Source organism: Equus asinus, chromosome 22 (genome assembly GCF_041296235.1).
Source record: "Equus asinus isolate D_3611 breed Donkey chromosome 22, EquAss-T2T_v2, whole genome shotgun sequence".
NCBI classification, from domain to species: Eukaryota; Metazoa; Chordata; class Mammalia; order Perissodactyla; family Equidae; genus Equus; species Equus asinus.
The window spans coordinates 52,989,732-53,010,164 of record NC_091811.1 but is presented as its reverse complement, the minus strand read 5'-3'; the positions used below and the strand labels follow the sequence as shown (position 1 = coordinate 53,010,164).

The 20,433-nt window shown below is 44.2% G+C and overlaps 1 protein-coding gene across 4 annotated transcripts in view; it reads right to left on the bottom strand.

Annotated features, from left to right (window-relative positions):
• SLC4A8 (solute carrier family 4 member 8) overlaps nt 1-20,433 on the bottom strand; it is a 65,205-nt gene that overhangs the window by 36,044 nt on the left and 8,728 nt on the right. For all 4 annotated transcript variants that reach the window (XM_014847426.3, XM_044755978.2, XM_014847425.3 and 1 more), the window contains 10 exons: nt 16,432-16,513; nt 10,932-11,078; nt 10,286-10,421; nt 9,094-9,254; nt 6,437-6,625; nt 5,330-5,421; nt 4,215-4,372; nt 3,217-3,304; nt 2,105-2,251; nt 1,209-1,309 (listed from right to left, as the gene is read on the bottom strand). In XM_014847426.3, coding sequence (XP_014702912.1) covers nt 1,209-1,309; nt 2,105-2,251; nt 3,217-3,304; nt 4,215-4,372; nt 5,330-5,421; nt 6,437-6,625; nt 9,094-9,254; nt 10,286-10,421; nt 10,932-11,078; nt 16,432-16,513 — 1,301 coding nt within the window. The remainder of the gene's footprint in view (nt 1-1,208; nt 1,310-2,104; nt 2,252-3,216; nt 3,305-4,214; nt 4,373-5,329; nt 5,422-6,436; nt 6,626-9,093; nt 9,255-10,285; nt 10,422-10,931; nt 11,079-16,431; nt 16,514-20,433) is intronic.

Genomic DNA, 20,433 nt, shown 5'->3' with positions numbered 1-20,433 from the left:
TTCCTCAGCCTCCTCTCCCGGCTTCTCCCTGAATTTCCAAGAGTAGAAAAATAAATTACTCTCCACAATTCAAAAACCCCCTGAGTTTCCATTGGGTAGAGAGTACTGAGGTTAAAAACATAAGGAAAGCAACTTCAAGCAAGGAGAAAAAAATAAGGTGAAAGCAAGGGAGCAGAGGGTGTTCAAAGCTTCCTTCCATGATTGAGTCCTGTCCCGAGAGTCTCCGCCAGCAGGTCCTTCTTAGACACAAGTGCAATGCACAGAGCCAGAGCCCCAGGCTCAGGCCTCTCCCACGATCTAGGGGACATCTCTGGATGTCACTCCAACCCAAAATATCACCCTCTTTTACCACCTTCCTACCTAGCAAAAATACCTCCTGGTCTGGAGACCTGCTTCCCTCGCCTACATAGAGAAGCTCCTCCCTGGACCTCTGTCCTTAAAATCTTGGCCTAGAAGAATAGACTGCCTTTTCTGAGACACACACACACCTAAAATACTACCTATTTTCCTACCCTAAGGGAGTTTCTTACCTTAAAATAATCACTCAATATTTATCTATACCCAGTCCATTCATGCTACAGAATGGGCATCATTCTAAAAGCACTCATTCATTCATTCATTCCTTCATCAGATACTGAGTGCCTACTCTGTTCAGGGCAATGTGCTGGGTGCTAGGAATATAATAGGGTCCCTGCCCTCATGGAGCAAATGTTCTAGCAGGAAAGACAACAAATCAAGCAATAATAATAAAGTAGGATGAGGGCTGTGAGGGGAGCTACGGGGAGTGTGGTGGGTGGGTGGGGACAGAGCTCGAAGCTGTGACACCACAGAGTAGGCAGGCATACCTAACCTCATCTAGAGAGTCCTGGAAGGCTTTCCAAAGGAAATGACACCTAAGCTGAGACAAAGGTTAAATAGCAGTTAGCCAGGAGATGAGGAAGGGGACAAGTGTTCAAGTCAGAGGGAACAATGTGTGGGAAGGATTGGAAGTGAGACAGAACACGGCAGGTGGTTTGAGAAACTTGAACAAATGAATATAATATTTGATAGATTCGTAATACTGATAGACAGTGGTTCCATTTGAAAACTCATTCCCAGTCAATAAAAATACTACAGAGAAGAAGGCTGAAAGCAAAGAGCATGACTCACTCCTTCACACAACTTCAGCGCAGTGAGCATTATCGGCTGGGAAACACCCCAGAGCTTACCGCCCGGTGCGCTGCAGTTCTGGCCCGCTGTGGCCCCCATGTGGTTCTGGGTCTATGTGGCAAACATTTCCATTTGGGACTCCAGGCATTTTCCTTTTCTCCTTTTAACAGAGGACCACAAAATTAGTAAAGTCAGACATCTATTCTGTCCTTCCTGCTAATGGGGTGAGTGGTGATGAGATAATTCAAAAGGAGCCAAAAAATACCCAAGTGTTTGCAGCGTTCAAACGCATTTACTGATTTGGGGCAGTTTATTGACTTTCCTGAAAGCAGCAACATACAATTTCTCCTCCTCTCCACTAGTTCCTGACTCCTAACTGCCTTGCCCAGAAACAGAAAAGTGGAGGCTTTGGCATCAGATACGACCTAAGTTCTAGTTTCAAATCTGCCTCCGTGTAACTTACTTTCCCTTAAAGCCTTGGAGACAGCTTTATCGCTCATTTGTACAAGTAAGGATAACAATACCTATTTGGGGATGTTGCTGGGAAGGTTGAATGAGCATACGTAAAGCACCTCGCCAGGTGTCTGGCGCACGGTTGGAGATCCTTCCCGGTCTCTTACTTGTCAAAAAGGAGGGGGGACTTTATTTGTTCTCTCTCTACAACTTGTTCTTTCCATTGAAAGTCTTCTTCGTTCATGATATTCTCCCAAGAAATATCCTCCCCTCTCCTCTCCCATTCCACATCAATCCTTCAAAAGTTGCCTTTAAATTCATCCCAGAGTAATCCTGACTGTTCCTGCATATTCATTTTTCATTACTGTCGGACACTCCAGGCCCCCTGAAACAGGGCCCTGTCTTGATTTATTTAGCATACACCCACATGGTCTTTGCTTTGTCCATGGTGGGTATTCGGTAATTGGCACTAAGCCACCACTGGCCAATGTGCATACATTACCTGGGAAGGGACGTTTTTGGGTGGCTCGATTCTAATGGAGGGGTCCCACTCCCCTGGAGGGAGCACGGTCACCTGGTCTAGAAACTCGTCAATCCCCGCCAGGAGATCATCTCGCTCTTTTGCCTTATACGCCACATCATGAAAAATCTACAGAAAAGAAAAAACCCTCAGGAGAGTTGAAAATAACTTTAGTTAAAACAATCACCAATGGATATGGTGAAAGATGGATACGACCTCTTGATTTTTATCTCTGTCACGGGGATCTGAAACTTGGAAAACTTTAGCACTTAGAGAAGTGCAAGGATAAAAGGATAAACATGGACCTGAAGATGAGATGGATCAAAGAGAACTAAGTACATGTCTATTAGTATAAGAAAAGGTAAGGCATGACTCTAAAGTTGTATAATTCTGTTACTTCCTCAAAAAATAGAACAAAAGGCAAGATGCATGGAAATTTTTCCTGATCATAATGGTTGGAAAAACTGGATGGAATTCTAAGGTCTTCCATGAAACAAGCCTCTCAAAGAGAGCTGATGAAGCACAGCCTCCATCTCCTGCTGCCTGCTAAGACATATGTCTTCAAAACCCTGCTTTGCAACTCCATGAGCACGCAGTCCTCACCAGGGTAGGCACTGGGGGCTCAGCACCAGGGCAGCCAAAATGTCTGGTTGCCTTGGTACACTCACATTACAGTGCCCCAGCTCATACTCCTGATCCTTATACAAACTGGTCTCATTTATGTGGAATGGGAGTGAGGTTTCTTTATGTAAACAGCTTAGATGCATCTAATTAACCATCCTCTCTAGAAAGGTAAGTCAGCCTTAATATCTTTCTCTCTAGGTATCCTACTTGGCAATAATAGTTTTCCCAGAAAAAAGATTTGTCTATATCCTTGATTATTCAAAAAGGGAGAGACGACACAGGAAGAAAAATCTCCCAGAGAGCTTGGTCCTCCCACAATAGGAATTCAGAGAAGTGGCCCGAACAGCTTCCCAGCAGACACTGCAATTGTAACGCTTTTATCCACAACAACTGGCATAGTGCCTGACATGGAGAAAATACTCAATAAATATTTATGAGATGAATGAATGAAAAACGGAAGTGGTGCGTACCTCATCTGTCATGATGGTGGCCATGGATCTGCCAATCTCATGGTACTGCTGACCTTTCCCTACTGGACCCAGAAGGATAAACAAAAATCTGGCAACATACACAGAGGATGAAATTATGTAAGCAAACTTAAAGAAGTGGCATTTTACTCATCTCTGAACAGCAGAACATTTCTCTCTCCTGTCAAACAGAGATCATCCCAGTACCTTCAATAAAAGGAGGCAGACTAATGATGGAGCGCTATCAGTTGCCTTGACCTAACAGCTCCACTGTGGGCAGTGGAAGCTATCTGTACAACTCCATTCGATATGTGGCTATAATTCTCAGGGTTTCCATAGACACAATTCCTGGCTATAGAAAGAAGGCTTTTTCAAAACAAGGCATTGTAGTGCAAATTCAAGGGTATCTGAACCTCATTCATTGCTCTAACAAGAAAATGACGGGGAGAGGAGAGGGTTAAGGAAGTTGAAATGCTCCAGCCCTGTAGAGGAGCCTAGACGGTGTCCTGGACTCGAGAAGACTCTGTAATTAACGGGGCTCTGAATCACCTGAGTCACACCATCAGAGAGCACGAATAGCTTTTTGAACAAATGCAGACATATTTGCAAACAATACAAATCCTGCCAGAACTGTGGAAAGAGACCTCAATGCCTTTGCTCAGAGACGTTTCCCTGGGATAAGCTCTGCGGAGCTGGGAGAGCAAGACTTAGCTTCTCATTGTAACAAGGGGTCGGCCCTTGCTAGCCCCTCTGCATGCTCTCCATCTCTCCGTTTCCAAGGCTGTAGGAACTGTGCAGTCACAGCCTTAAAAGGCTTAGAATTCTTCCGCACAGAGGTTAATCAAATACACCCCAGTTTTCTGAGGTTGCTGCTGAATTTTAAACATCATTCCCCAGATGAATTAATCCTAAATTCTGGCATTAGCTGGTTTCCTCCACCAGAGCTCATGTAAGTCTGTACTTAGACAGAATGTGCTGAGTTTTGCCATCTTTGTCTTTACCTCGTTGGGATGGGCACTTCTGTCAGGCCTGAGAGAAGAACAGCTGGAGACAGCCTCACAAAGGCAACGATGGGGTGGTCCAGAGAATCCACCTCCCCAACCAGGACGTTCGAGGCCTCGGCCCCAGTGGGGATTTTTTTCATGAAATGAAGGTCCACCTGAAAGTCCAAAAGAGCCTCTGACAATTCGGCAGCTGTCACCTCAAATGTCAATCACCCTCCTCCTATCTTACCGTCACATGTCATTTTATGATTTAACAAATGCTTTCTCGCTGTTTCATTTGATCCTTACAATAACGCTGTAAGGTGGATAAGACAGGTCTTATTAACCCCATTCCTTATTTTAAAAAATGAAGCAACTGAGACCCAGAGAGGTGAAGGCGACTTGCCCAGGACAACAGAGCTTTTGAGAGAGAGAATTTAAATCCAGGTGCTCTGATCTGAATTCCATTATACCACACATTCTCAAAGAATAATGTGTGCGAAGCTCTGGGTCAAACGTTTTCCATTTTAAAATACTTGAACGCTTTGTCAGGAGTTTCAAGTTTTCTAAATAAAACAGGGAGCCTTATGAGCAGAGAAGCGACAAGACACTGTCTGTGCTGTAGAAAGACAGTGTCAAGGACAGACCAGAGCTGGGAGAGGCAGGAGGCAGGGGGGTCAGACCTGAACCGGAAGCTGCAGGGGGCCCTGCTACTGTGGACGGCCTGGCTACCAAAGGCACGGACCAAGAGTGTCAACCACAAAGTAGTTTTAGGAGACAGTAGCAAAAACACTGTTTTGGCAAAACCCTTGGAGGTAAGAAGGAGCTGCTGGAGAGCAGGTACCAAAAAATAATTCTGAAAAATCAGGAGGTCTGTGTCAGGGAGGATTATCAGTGCCTAGTCTCAGGTTCAGCATGCTGCACCTGGTGGAAGAAATGGACGAGTCAGCCCCATCCAGGCTGGAGGAGAAGGGAGAGACAAGAGCTGATGGGCCTCCTTTTCTGCAGAGGGGCTCTGGTCTTGGAGAAAGGTGTTGAAATACCAAAGTTTGCCCAGCTTCCAGCAGTTGGACTCTGAGTTCCACTAGACATACTCTGAGGCCTCTGAGCCAACTCCCCACGGCTCTGCTCACCTTGCTTAGATCCACGGGGCTGTGTTCACAATTCACTCCATTTTTTACTTCAAGATTTGTAGCTGGGACAGACTGAGGAGACACTGTTTGACCTATTTGGAGAAAGCAGAATTTTCTGAGTCCCTGCCCTTGCCCCCTTCTGACACATGCCATCCATCATCGGTGGGCTACAGCTGTCTCCTGCAAAGCCACGCGGAGCAGAGGCTGAGATGACTACGAAGCCAGGAGCCACAGGTACCCGCTCCTTCTCTACTAGCTGGTGGGAGAGAGGGCAGAGCCCTTACTACCCCGGCACCGTCTCCCAAACACACTGTGACCCTCTTTTCTTCCTCCATTAAGGTGGTGATCTTTAACCAGGAGTGCTTATCAGAGTCTTTCATGGAGAACTTTCCAAATACAGAGTCCCGGCATATCCCCTGCACACTGTGATTCAGTAAATGTGGGGACAAGGAGCCCAAGGCAGATGAGGCCGTGCCTGGCCACAGGAAAGGAAGGCAATCAGCAGCCGAAATTCACTGAGGGTTTACCACCCACCACGCACCTGGCTAAGGCTTTACCCAGATTAATTTATTGAAGCCTCACAATAAACTTATAGAGTAGATCCTGTGATTATCTTTATTTTACAGAGGAGAAAGTGAGACTTAAAGAAGTTTAGGAGGTTACCCAAGGTCACACACTTTGCAAGTGGTGAAGCCAGAATCTCAAGCCTAGAAGTCTAACTCAAGAGCCTACACTTCTGTATTTTGCCTCCCTAATCTGAAACGTTTACTCCTAAAAAGCTCCAGTTAACCTTCCCTGGCCCCAGATTATCCCCAATGTGGATATCTTCCATAAGCCACATCAGTTCTGAGGCCGCTCTGGGGCACAAACCTCTCCCCTTGGGTCCACTGCCATCTATCTGAGGCAAGCATCCCTGGGCCACAAGAGACAGGTGCTCACCAGTCCCAGTCACCTGTCTTGCCAATCAGTAGACAGGATGGAGTCTAAGGGTGGATGGGAGCACATTAGACAAATGCAGCCCCTCCCCTCTAGTAACTTAGCATCTCCAACTAGTTCCTAACCATCTTACCAATAAAAAGAGAAAACAGTCACCCCTAATAATCTTACCATTCTTATCCATGGAATGTGGATCAGACTGCTTCTTGCCAGCCTCAGCAAAGGAGCGAACAATGGGAATGAGGTTATTTCTCTTCTTTTCATTCTGATGATGATGCTTTTTGAGAAGGGCTTCCCGTACTTTAACCCTAATGCTGTCATTCAGGTCACTGGACAGTTCTTGCTGGTCCAGGATCAGGTCTGGAAAGTAGGCGCTAACATGAACACTCAAACTGATGGTCAGTGAAACAGGCCAGTGTCAGGTGGGGTGAGGGGTGAGGGGCAAGGAGTAAGGGAAGCAGTTCCACCAGGGTCATTGCCGTACAATTTCCACTTCAGCGCCTGAAAGAGCTCTTAGATGATAGCAGCTGTGGCAAGTTATATTTATTCATGGAACAAATCATTATTATTAGAAATAGAAACTAGTGAGCACTTAATATGTGCTAGGAACTATACCATGAGCTTCACGTAGATTATCTAATCTAATCCTTACAGAAACTCTGAGAAGTAGGTAGTATTAGAACAATTTTTACAGATCAGGAGAAACTGAGGCCCAAACATTAAAAAATTCCCCAAGGTCTCATGTCTAGTAAGCTGCAAGATGGGACTCAAACCCAAGACTGACCCAAAAGCCCAAAAAATTACCCATTTTTGTTCTGTCATCTGCCAAAGTTCCTCTACGTTCCCTTCCTCCAAGGTTTTAACATTGCTGTGACTTCAGGAGGAACTCTAACTGGAGACTCCAAATGGCTATCTGAAGTGGAGCCTACAGGAATAACTCAGTTAACTAAGCCCCCAGACAATTCCCACCAAGCATCAACATTCAGCTTGTCAGCCCAGCAGAGCTGCTCCTGAGAGGCGGTGAGCACAGTAGCTGACAGTGTGGCTTCTGGAGCTCAAGGCCCACACTCTACCCCACTTCTACCACTTTCTAGCTCTGTGATCTTGGGCAAGTTACATCACTTCTCAGTATCTCAGTTTCCTCAACTGTACTACAGAGCTAATATTATCACCCACCTTAGAAGGTTGCTATGGAAAACTGAGATAACATGTATAAAGTGCTGATTCACAGTAAACCCGTGAGACAGCTCCCTCCCCTTATTGCTAACGCGAACGCTTCAGGCGCCCAGTGTGAAGAACTGTGGCGATTTTACTGATTTTACTGCAATCCAACACGCTTCTCCTCAGGCCTCCCAAAAACTTCAACCCATTCTCAATCCAGCTCCATCCATGACGATGCGAGTGCTAGAAGCAAGAAATCAAGAAAATCTCTTCCAAATACTCAATCCAAAGAGCTATGTTTCTCTATCTTTATCCTTTATATTGGTTGGTTCCTTGCCCGCATATTATAAATATGCTTTAGAATTCTTCATCTTGGGAAAAAAAAGAAGAATGTCCACCCCAGGTCCCTTTTATCCACCTTCTCCTCTCTGTGTCTCCTATCGCTTCTCAAAAGCAGAATTCCTCAGCCCCCTGCAATTTGGCTACCTCCATGAAACTGCTTTGATAAAATCATCAATAGCCTTCCAGTTGCTAAATCTGATGGATGTTTCTAGTCCTTACTTAACCTGACCTCTCTGTAGCATTTATCACTGATAAATTGAAACTCTCTCCTCACTTGGTTTTTGTAGTGGGTTGAATAGTGTCCCCTAAAAAGATACGCCTATGTACTAAACCCTCAGAACCTGAGAATGCGATCTTATTTGTGAAAACGGTCTTCGCAGATGTAATTAAGTTAAGGATCTCGAGATGAGATCATCCTGGATGATACTGGCAAATATCTTTCTAAGAGACACACCAGTGAGAAGTCCACGTGAAGATAGAGGCAGACTGGAGTCATGCAGTCATCGGCTCAGCAACACCCAGAGCCACTAGAAGCTGGAAGCTAGAAGCAGCAAGGAATAACTTTCCCCCAGAGCCGTGGGAGGGACACAGGATCCCATCAGTGCTCACCCTTCCCTGGACCCCCATGTGATCCCAGAGAGGCAGAATTACTTGGATACTTGAAATGGAGAAAAGTTTGGAGAAATCTTTATCTAACCTGTCCAGCCAAATAGAGCCAACCTGAGGGAAAAAGCCTCACCTGCACCCAGGTGTTTCTCAAACTCCATTCCCCAAACATAGTAACTTAGCACTTAGTGACACCAGGAGACTCCATCAGACACCTGCCCTCCACAGCTTTCTGAAGACGTGGGGTACTCTGGCTCAATTTCTTACATGTCTTCCCTAGCTGCCATATTTTAAAAGTCTTTAACTCCCTTTTCCTCTGCACAACTCCCAGCTTCCCTTTTCTCGAATTATTACCAAAACATATCTGTTGTTGCACTTATTTTAATTGTTCCATGGCTGTTTCCCCTCAGAAAGTGAGCTCCTTGAGCATCCTATGTTTATTCCTCTGTGATTAGCACATTATCAATCATAAAGAGATACAAAATAAATGTTTGCTGAATCAACAGGCAAATAGAAGACTAAACACCGTCTTACTTGAATCCCATAATAAGCCTGTGAAATAGAGCAGTTTCTCAGTTTGAAATCCATCCCACAGCTAAGAACTTTGAGGTCGGGAAGGTTAAGTGACTTGCCTAAGGACACACAGTCATTTTATTTTTTCCTTTACGCCACACTTCTTAATTTACCAAATGTTCCTGTTTTCCCTCACCTAACCTTACCTGAAATTTCTTCTATGCTATTTGCACGCATGTCCAGAAGGACCGTTCCATTAATAAGGCAGCTCCGTAACTCAAAGAGACTGTGCAATGAAAGGGTCGCCACATAAGGCTTGCTCCAGCGTTCTCCTCCGTCCTCAACATCTTCTTCAAACTTCAGCCACCTGAAAGCATGACAAACAACTAGATGCCAAAGATAAAAAATGAGGAATTTTCAAGACAGAATTTTTAATGTAGGCCACAAAGAAAGGTATCTGAATAAACATACCAAACACTGTAATTTAATCTATATGTTCAGGGTACATTGGTAAGTGAAAAAAGCAGGTTATAAAACAATGCAAAATTGAATATAGTTTGATTCCAGCTTTATCTAAAAAATACAAACGTGCACATGTATGAGACGCCAAATGCTATATTCCTCATTACCCTGGGGTAGTAGGATTATATGTAATTTTCATCTTTTCTTTTTGCTTATCTTTGTTTTCTAATTTTGTATAATGAGAATGCATTACCTATGCAGTTAAAAAAACAGATCTAATTTATATCGTTTGGATATGCTGACAAATCACATTAATAAAGTCAAACTTTCCTTTTCTTTAAAAGCCTACCTGTGTGACCTTTAGAAGTCTGCAAAGACACAACGACAGGACTAATTGCCTTTTCACTTGGTATCAGGTCAATTGGCTCATTTATCCTCTCTACCCACAGCAAATGTCCATGGATACAGCAGGTATCCAGGAAGAACTGTTCTAGTGAGAGCTGGTACCACGCTTGGCTGGTTACCCTCCTTGCCTTCTTCCTCAAGGCCCAGGCCTGCTGGCTTTGCATCTCCATAACACTCACTGTGTCAGTTACTAGACACAGCCCTGGTTAATCTGCAGGCTCTTCTGGGGTCTGAGCCTCAGACAAGCATGTCACGCTACAACTACTCCAGGAAGCCTGCTGTTAGGCTAGTTATAACCCCAAGGCTCTCATGAGGTTGGACTGTCCCATGGACATCCAAAAAACTCTGGAACTTCCAGTGAATTAAAACCCAAATGACTCTATGGTTCATGTTCAGGAAAAGTGTGGACCTATGCTATCTCTGCTGGGCTAGGTCCAAACCAAGGTGGCCTCACCAGGCATCTTCTAAGCCAGACCTATAATATCAAGATAGCCCAGGGACTGCTCTGACCCCGGTTGTTTTAGGCCTTACCTGGCTGTCTCCTTCCACTCGGCATCCTCTCCCTCTTTCACGCAGATCTCATCCAGCTCTGTGAACAGCTCGTGAGGCACATGCTCTTCATCTTCCTCGGTGCCGAGAATGAACTGAACACGCTGAGACGGTGTGTCTGGAAAGTGAACCACAGAGAAAGGTCTGCTCCCAGCCTCACCTTAGAACAGAAATAGCATCCTGCCATACGTAGCACATCCGGGGGCCTTACAACTTCAAGAACATATAGAAGACAATCCTGAACACAGATCGAAAAGAGTCCTTATTTTCACACACACACACAAAAGCTATTCTGTAGAAGCAGTTTCATGGGAGGAAAAAATTATCAACTAAGACCACTTGAAGAAAACAGACAAGAAACCGGAAATCTGACAAATTTGATCAAAAGAAATGGCTAATTCTCCAGCAAATGATTTCACCTACTATGGTATTGATTTGGGGGGCCTGAACTGTTAAGTTTTCAGGAAGATACTCTGATTCTTAGAGGCATTTCTTCTTGGATGCAAGCTCTGAAAACTCTACAGAAGGCTGTAGAACCAAGACCCCCTGCTTGATGTTCATCACACCTTCCCTCAGCCTCACCGAGCACCCCCCTCCCCACACGCCCCCTCTCTCCCGAGGGTGTTACCGTGGGCCAGGGCCTCTGGGCCTTCCTCCCCCTGGCTGGCTCCTTTGCCCCGCCCTCGTCTCCGGTGCTTCTGGCCATGGGCTCGGTGGTGCCGATGGCTCTGCCGGCCCAGCGGCATCCGAACACCCACGTACAGAGTTCTGTGACCTGAAAAGAAGCAGAAGGCCTGTAGAGAGAACTCCTTTAGTAAAAGGAGTCTAGTATTTAAGAGAGGAAAAAAAATTACACTTCTGTGGCCTGGTCACAACTCTGAAATGACCAAACTTCAAAGGCTTCCAGGACTAAAGATGCAGAGATCTTGCAGTTGAAGGTCTCCTTCGTCCTGCACGTAGCAGCAAACCTCACAGGAGTGTTAACATCAAAGGAAATAATGTGCAAGAACATGATTTGCAAAGCCCTGATGGTCTAGTGGTTAAGATTCGGGGCTCTCATTGCCACGGCCTGGGTTGTTTCCCCAGTCAGGGAACTGTCAGTTGTCATACTGTGGTGGCTGTGTGTTTTGGCTTTGTGGTGATTAAAGCTATGCCGCAGGCATTTCAAATACCAACAGGGTCACCTGTGGTGGACAGGTGTCAGTAGAGATTTAAGACTAGGAAAAAGGACCTGACCACCCACTTCTGAAAAGGTTGGCCATGAAAACCCTGTGAACAGCAGCAGAGCGTTGTCTGATACAGCACTGCAAGGTGAGAGGATGGTGCAAAAAGACCAGGCAGGGTTCCGCTCTGCTGTCCACAGGGTTGCTAGGAGTTGCAACTTCCCCCACAGCACTAACAACAAGGCCAGTACAGATGCTAGTTGTTATTACAACAATTTGACTGAGCGATTGAAAAAAAGCAATAGAGTCACTAGGTGACACCTGCAGCCGGTCTTGGCAGGGAGGCAGCTTAGGAAAGTGGGTAAGTGCTCGTCAACCTGCCTGCAGCCAAAACTTGACTTCATCATTCACTAGCTGTGTGACCTGGAACAAGTTATCTAATATCTAATCTACCTCTGTCTTTAAAAAAGAATATCAGAGCCAGCCCTGATGGTCCAGTGGTTAAAGTTCAGCAGGCTCTGCTTTGGCGGCCCAGGTTCAGTTCCCGGGCACGCAACCACACCACTCATCCGTCAGTAGCCATGCTGTGGCAGTGGCTCACACAGAAGTAGAAGGACCTACAACTAGAATATACAGCTATGTACTGGGGCTTTGGGGAGGGAAAAAAAGAGAGAGAGGAAGATTGGCAACAGATAGTAGCTCAGGGTGAATCTTTCCCAGAGAAAATTTTTTAAAAGGATACTAAAAGCTTATTATTTAAACTCAGAAGTTTGAGCAGTAAATAAGATAATGTATGTAAAATGTGTAACACAATTCCTTGAATAAATTTTAGCAGCCAATACATTCTAGGATCAGTTTCCATTATTTTTTTTTCTGCATTGTAGAATACGCAATCTAGAATACAAATGAGAGACTAATTACAAATCGTGAGGAGCACGAGGCTGGGGTTATAGGGAGAGATATTAACTTCTGTACAAAAAGAGGGAACAGGAGAAAATAAATGACCCAGAAGCATTATTCTCCAGTTCCTCCTTTCCTACTCCCTCATTCCTTCTATAAACCTTATCTTGTTCTGTTCACCACTTCCAGACCTGTCTCACCTCCTCCGCCAAGGCTGGAGCCCAGAATCAGTAGCATCAAGGATACACAGAGCCTTGGTCTTCTCCCATTTCTGCCCAGTTACTGCTGCTCAGCACCCTAGGTCTCAGGCCCCCCACATCTTCCACCACAGAAGCTGTTCCAGTCTTTAGCCACTGTCTTCAAATCCACAGCCTTATCCACGGTTCCTCTCTCTAAGCAGTGACCTCACCTCATACTTTACTGAGAAGAGTTGGCCCTCTCATGTGAAATTCCTGCATTTCAGCCTGCCGCTTTCCTCCCCCAGCTTCTCCTCTTTACCAGGCTAATGAGCATCACCTCCCAGCCCTGTGGAGTCCTACTGCATCTCCATCTGTTATCAGATGCCTTTGATGGCTCTGTGGGAAGTAAGGTAACGCTGAAATCTTAGAGAAGGAAAGCTCTGCCTTCTCTAGGAAGTTTTTTTGGTCCAATCAATTCTCACAAACATTAGCCAACCACAGCGCGTGCCTTTTGAAAACACCAGAGAGAAAGGCAGAAATGAAAACAAGCCCCAGCAGGGGGCGGAGCTAAGAAGGACCAAGCGGCTGTCAGAAAATTAGGCATCAGTTTCTAGGCCGGGGACTCAGAAACAGGGACTTAGATTTTCTGAGTGAAATCAGCAGAGAAGAGGACAAACAAATGGACACTAGGAAACGAATATAGCACCAATAAAACCCAGTCCATCTACCCAGATTCTGCAGTCCAGTAACTTCACGGAACTACCCCTGTGGTCACTGCTGGCCGTTCAACTATTTTCCCACCCACAGTCTTCCTTCTCCTCATCGACCTACCAACTCACCCAAATGCCACCTCCTTTCCATCTCATTCTCTATTCTTCTTTCCAGTCATTACCAAAACTACTCTTTGGGGGCTATCTGTGTGCAAAGACAAGTATTCATTTGGTAAAATTTATGGGAAAGATGTAACATTAGTGTATATTTTTAAAAATAAGTAGGTATACATATACAGAAAGCAATCATTAGAGAACGGGGACTGAATCTCGTGGAGCAGGACAGAATCACGGTGTGACCCACCCATCACAGATAGAGACTGACTGGTGATGAAGATACACCAACTTACAGGGCATTCCATACATGCTGCTTCCCGAGCAGGCACACAGAACTCATCAGCACAGACAAAAGGGTGTTCCGCTCCCCTGGGCTACAGGATGACTCAAAGTCAATAACCACGGGGGGAATCTAACATGTGGAACAGGTGCAAGCCTTTTTTTTTAACCTATAAATATGACCAAATGGCTCCTACCTCTATTAAAAACTTATTAGAAGGCACTATACTTACTCTAGGACTCACAGGTTTAGTAGTTAATCAGGAATAATGATCTGCCAGAAAAAACGGGAAAAGCCACTCCTCTAACTAAAGTAACTGCCCTGTGTTCCTCTGGAACTAGGAGAGGCCACTGAAGCACAGCATGCACTATTGCTCTGCGTGAGTTTATCTTTGGAAATCTCTTCTAACGTTTGCTTTTGACTCTTCCCATACATAAAAAAAGCAACGTCATGGTTTAATGCACCTTCTCCTACTGATGGAATGAACTTATGCAAAAAGACTCACATCTACCAAAGTCTCCAACAACGACTGCAGACTAAATCTCAGAAGTAGTTCTGAAAATAGGAGGGGGACTGCTTCGTGTCATGGGGAGCAGAGGGTATGGAATAAAGGAGAAGGAAGACCCAGAGATTTATCTGCAGCCACAGATCTTTGTATCACGGCATACACATTGAATTAGAACACAATTCACTTGTCTTCCATCAAAGTGGGACTGATTTTATTCCACGTCTTCAAGAGACAACACCTCCCCGAGAGCAGCCTCACTGAGCCCCAGGGCTGCCCTTGGAGTGAGTCAGGGTGAGCCCACAGCATGGCCCATCCTATGGCAAACCCCAACGCCTTCTTCTCCTCTCCAGAGCTACTCTAGAACTGCATCAGGTCTGAGGAGTGGGCACCATTTGTCCTCCATTTGCCTATAGTGCTTTTCTTAAAAAGTGCTAATAGAAATAAGATTCATAAGATGCTAGGTTTCAAAAACGTCTATGTATAAAGGGCCATTTCCCAACGTACTATCCCCTAGCAACGCCATCATCATAGATGGCTTTCTTTTACAGCAAAATGGGGAATGTATAAGGAATAGATGATGTCCTCTTGAGACGCTCCTCCTGCCAATCACTCAGCTGACCTCTGCCGATGGAACCCAGTCCTCAGGATCCAAGAGAGTTTGCCCAGGTTTATTATTCTATTTCCAGTAGACAAAAGGGTTCACAAACGGTTACCTCCTTGCTGAGGGCAAACATCTAGTGGGCCCAGACCACCACACTGAGAGCAACAGTGCCCCCAGGTTACAAGGAGAGGGTGGACGGGCAATAGAATGATCAGGGTAGAAGGAAAGATGGGGCAATACATAAAAATGTTTATATGATGCAGCAAGACGTTGAGGTTGGGTGGCCAGTGCTGGGCAGTGTGGCAGAGTAGAAAGAGCAGAATTCCATCTCAGTCTCACCTGCCATTAGGCTAGATGACCCTGAGCAGTTTCCCACCACGTACAATAGAGACGATACCTACCTGCCTGGGTTGCTGTGAAGATAAAAAAGACAACTTGTAGCAATGCCTAGCCAAATGCCTACACACAAGGGGCATTCAACAAATGTTAGCCTCTTGCCTCCACACCCTTTCCTTCTTCCGCTTTCTCCCAATTGCTGAAACCCACGCTGGCTTTTCTTCCATCTGGTCAAAATAACTTGGAAACCTTAACCTTGATATACCTGAACTGCACTGACCTCCACAGAGCCACCCACCTAAGTTCTCACGGTAACAGACCCAGAGGCTGAGTCAGCCTCCACAGCTTTCACTTTCTCCATCCAAAGGACAAGTTTTCTCTGGGGATTGCACAACTTTGATGAAAAAGACGTCACAGGAACAAGCAGTACGGAGGGAACATTTCACACGCTGTCTCAGTCATTAGAAAATTGCTGCATCATCGCCTTCAACATTGTGGGAGAGGCTGCCGAGATTTCACCAAGGCTTTTGAACCACATGTGTGTTCTCATTAAAGCCATGGTGCACACGAGCCTTTCTTTAATCAAACAGAGCGTCACCACTTATCAGGAAACTAGGCCCCGTGGGAGAAGGGAAAGCAGAAGGACACCACACTATGGTCATGTGGGGAGCTGAGGTGGGGGAGGAGAGAAAGGAAGAGGAGCTTTACTAAGGTAAACTAGACAGAGCAAGCCAATTAAAATGCCTCTTCCTTCCCTTCCACTTCAGTTGGGTTTTTATACAACTCTGTGCTATGAACTCTTAAAGAACATGCTATAGGTGTGTACATGTTTTCCCTTTTCTTATTTAGATGAAAATGCCAGGGCAGAAATGGATATAGTTACAATGGGAAGAGCAAACAATAGAAATGGGGTAAAAACAGGATGGGATAAAAAATGAATTTTTAGAACTATTTGTATTTTATTTTCTTTAAAAATTTTGTACATATCTATATTTCTAGGCAATCGTCAAGAAACACTAAACTGATCTGAGCACTTCACATTCTCAAGGAATAGGTTGTTTATTAATATTTGTATTAGACTTTACAGTGCTCAGTGCATTGTCTCACATGCTGTCTATTAGATCCTAATAGTAAAACAGGTATTATCATCTCTACTTTTACTTAACAGACGAGGAAATTGATGCTAAAGGAAATGAAGTGATTTTCCCCCAAGGTCTGACAGCTAGTGAGAAAGAGTTAGGACTCATACCCAGGTCTCCTGATGGCAAAGCTGTTTCCCCTCACCAGGCTGCCTCTCACTAATTTCCCGCATTACGCAGAGCAGAGCTTCCTACCTTCCAACTCTTCTTTCTCATAGTGAATGTTGAGGATTGTGCTGGTCCCCCCCTGATCCACCACAGCTTCTTCATCTGGTCTCTGTCGAAACAGAAATAAGTAGTCATAGTAAGACCCACACATTCATTCAAGCACTCATTTAAGTACTGTGTGTACGCCAGACCCTTTATGTAACACTTGAGCGAGAAGACACAATGGTTTACATATATTTTTAATTTGAACCTCACAATAACTTTGAGACACAAACATGGCAGCCATTTTCTTTCTCATTTTATAAATGTGCAGCCTGAGACTCAGAGAACATTAAGTAATTATTGCCCCAGGTCACAAATGTGGTAAGAGGCAGAGCCAGGACCGAGCCCAGGTCTTGTGACTGCGGATCTCCCGCCTCCCCTCTCCACCTGTACATCTGTCAACCATGTTGGCATCTTGTAAGTGGTGTCAGCCACATTGTCTTATTTGGTATAAACTGGTCTCCTTGACGTCTCTGCAGCATTTGAGGCTGTGTACCACTCTGTCCTTGAAGTTCTCCATCCTGCTGCTCTGACCAGATCTCCTCTGTCTCCTCCTAAGGCTCTTCTTCCTCGAACCGTAATTCCCCAGGAAGAGCGCTCTACCTCACACTGAGTTTTACAATGTCAACAGCCTGAAACTGTGGGGCTCCGTATTCGACAACCCACTGGGATGCCGTATCTCAAGATCCACGTGTCTACAACCAAACAAATCTTCCTTCCCAAACTAGCAACCTGCACTCATTTACTTCCTTCAGCCCACGGCACCGTCAGTTCTTAGTCCACCTTTGAAATCCCAAGCTTATTTATTCATCCATTCCACATATATTGAGTGTCTATTAAATGCCTTCAGGGAAACAGTCCCCTTTCTCATCAAGACCTCCTTTGCAATTTCTCTCGAATTCACTCTCATCTCCCATCCACTCTATCCCACACTTCCCACTCCTTTCCGGCACACTGGACATTTTTTCAGTTCTAGAACCACACTCACTTTCTTCCCTGAGTGCTACTCCCTCTGCCTAGAACTATCACCCTCTCCCTGCCACCCTCACCTGCACCACAGCAGCCATCTTACTCATCAGCCCACAGACCTGGGCCTAATTGCCCTTCTCGGAAGCCTTCCCTGCCTGCCCCTCTTCTGACCTAAGCTGGGCCCTCCCGCTGACACACCCTCACAGCACACTGTACTTCCCCTTAGTAATGCAACATCTCTGCTCCTTAAGGCAGGGACCATATCCGCCTTGCTCACCACTGTTTCCCCAGCACCCTGCACAGACTTTTCACAGAGTAGGTGCGCAATAAATCTTGTTAAAAGAATGAGGACAATGGCACTTACCTTACCAAGACAGTGAACTATTTCAAAAAAATCTCAGCTGCTTTCCCTGCCAGTCTATTTCCCTGACCAGCCCCGCAGCTCCAGCCAGGCTCGCTGATCCCACAGGCGCCAGGCACTTTCCCACCTCCGTGCCTTTGGTCACCCTGCCCAGTCATCTCACACGCCCCTTCCCCAACTCTCCAGCACTCAAATCCTCACCACCCCCTAGATCCTGCTCAAATTGCCAGCTTACTGTTCTAATTTTACTATTTTTTAGTTATCATCTATACCCCCAAATAAGGCAACTCTAAACATAAGGCAATCCATTGTCCCAAGGAGAAGATTCAAAAAAAGTTTCTTGAGGCCAACTTGAATAAACAAACTTTAAGGGAAGTAGACGAAGTAGTCAAATGGCTACTTACAGCATTTTATTTACGATTTTAGTTTTATAGACATATTTTAATTACATATTATTACTAACATGGAATAATCTCCAAGATATAATATTAAATTTGAAAAGCAAGATGGAGAAAACTGTATAATTTCCTAACTTTTATCTAAGAAAGGGTGTTGGAGTATATGCATCTGTTCATATGTAAAAACGCACAAAGGAAGAACAACCCATAAAAGCCTTTTTTAAACAGTTACCTCTAGAGGAAGGAGGGAGATAGGTAAAAGAGACAAGGGCAGAAGCGAGCCTTCTTTGAATATCCCTTATTTTGTAAATATTTTACATAACTTTAAAACAAAATTAAACTTTTAAAAGTAATTCCCAGAAATCAAAAACAAAATGAAAGCAAATGCCAAATTGATGGCATAACTATTCCAAGAGAAATTATTCCAAGTAACATTAAAACATAACAAACTGACAGAATGGCCTTACTGGCATGTACCCTAAGGAGAAAAGAACTTTAAAAGATCTTAAACTACTTTTTACTTATCGTATTGTTGGTTGTAGTGCCAGTGTCACCATTCTGAGACAGCTGTGTATTGCGAGATAAAACAAACTAATTCTGTGAACTTACTCTGTAACTCTCCAGGTGACTGAGAACTGGGATCCTCAGCAGGGGTGAAAGGGGGTACAGTTGTAAGACAGAAGTTAGAGAAAAACCATGGAGTCCAAAATTTGAATTGGAAGTATCAACAAGAATATATGAAGCATTTTTATCTTTAAATGTTTTAAAGTTATAAATTTCTATTTTCCAGCTCTGTCCACTCAAAAGGCCTAGAAAAAATGATCGGCCAGGAGCCATGAGGATCATTAGCATCTAGATTGTAGTCTCTTAAAATACCATCTTCTACTAAAAGGCACTCAGACAACGAGGGTTATGTCAAAAGGACTCGGGCCAACTTACAGAGGTCCCTTGCCAAAAATAGGACAATTTAGCATCAATAAGAGTGATAACTGCAATGGATTGAATATGTCAAATATGTTAAAATCCACGAGTTCACAAGGTCACTTTAAAAATTAACTAATTGGCCCCCATTGGAGGATAATGCTAATACCCCTACTCATGACTTTGACAACTGGTAAAAATTTATCCTGGTTTTCCTATATAAACTGTACCATAGAGAGGTACCATAGCGATGAGAGAAGTTTCTTATTATAGAAGAGAATAAATGATTGAGGAATGTTAGAATTAGAACACTGCCCTTTTGCCTCCCTAATGGATTGCATTGATTTTCAACGGCCACTAACATCACAAAAAGAGAGACAACCAGGCATTATATGCCTCCTAATGGGAGACCGTATCACCACCCATGAGGTAATCTTACCAAAAAATTGTCCCCGAATCTGATCAAGTCTTTAAATCCAAATACCAATTTACTGAAAATACAGTGAAACAGCGTCCCATTAAAAATACCACCACAGGAACACAATCCGCAGAACCCAGATTGTGGGAAACTATAGAACAAACTCTCTCCCCAGCCCCGTTTTTAAAAAGAAACAACTGCAGGAAGAGAAAGACAGAAACGGAGACAGGGAAAGAGCAAGGTGAAACCAAGAGTTAAAAGAAACAACAAACCAATCACAATGCGTAGACTTTATCTGAGTCATGATCCAAACTAACTAACTGAAATCACCTTTTCAGTTACTTCTTAAAACTTATGACATATGAGACGATTAGAAATACGAATATTGACTAGATCTCTTATGATATTACAGAAATTGCTACTTTCTCTTGAGGTGGTATGGTGCTTGTTTTCTTAAGAATTTTCACCTTTTAGTGATAACACTGCAATATGTATACAGATGACACAGAAAAATTACATATAGGTAAAATAATAAATTAACTTAGAAATATTATTTTCTCTCTTACATTTTATAAAAGAATGTTATTCAAAATCTTCAAATGCATCTCTATCATCAGTGACTTCTTCCTCATCACCATAGGTGCTTTGAGTCCATTTTCCAGAGCATGTCAGTTTCACTGCCATCTTAGTTGTAAATACTCTCCTTTCTCAGAAATAACTTTTAGATGGAAAATACTTGCTTTTATTATAGACTTATTTATTATTTGTTTACCTAGCTTATCTTTTAGATCATGAATTCCCTGACAGCAGGAGCCACATATTTTCATCTTTATGTTCTCCCAGAGTCCAACACAGTAGCTTACCATTGCAAGCAGCCTGCCCTTCCATAAGTTCCAGGACGGTGGGTACTGTGTCTTATA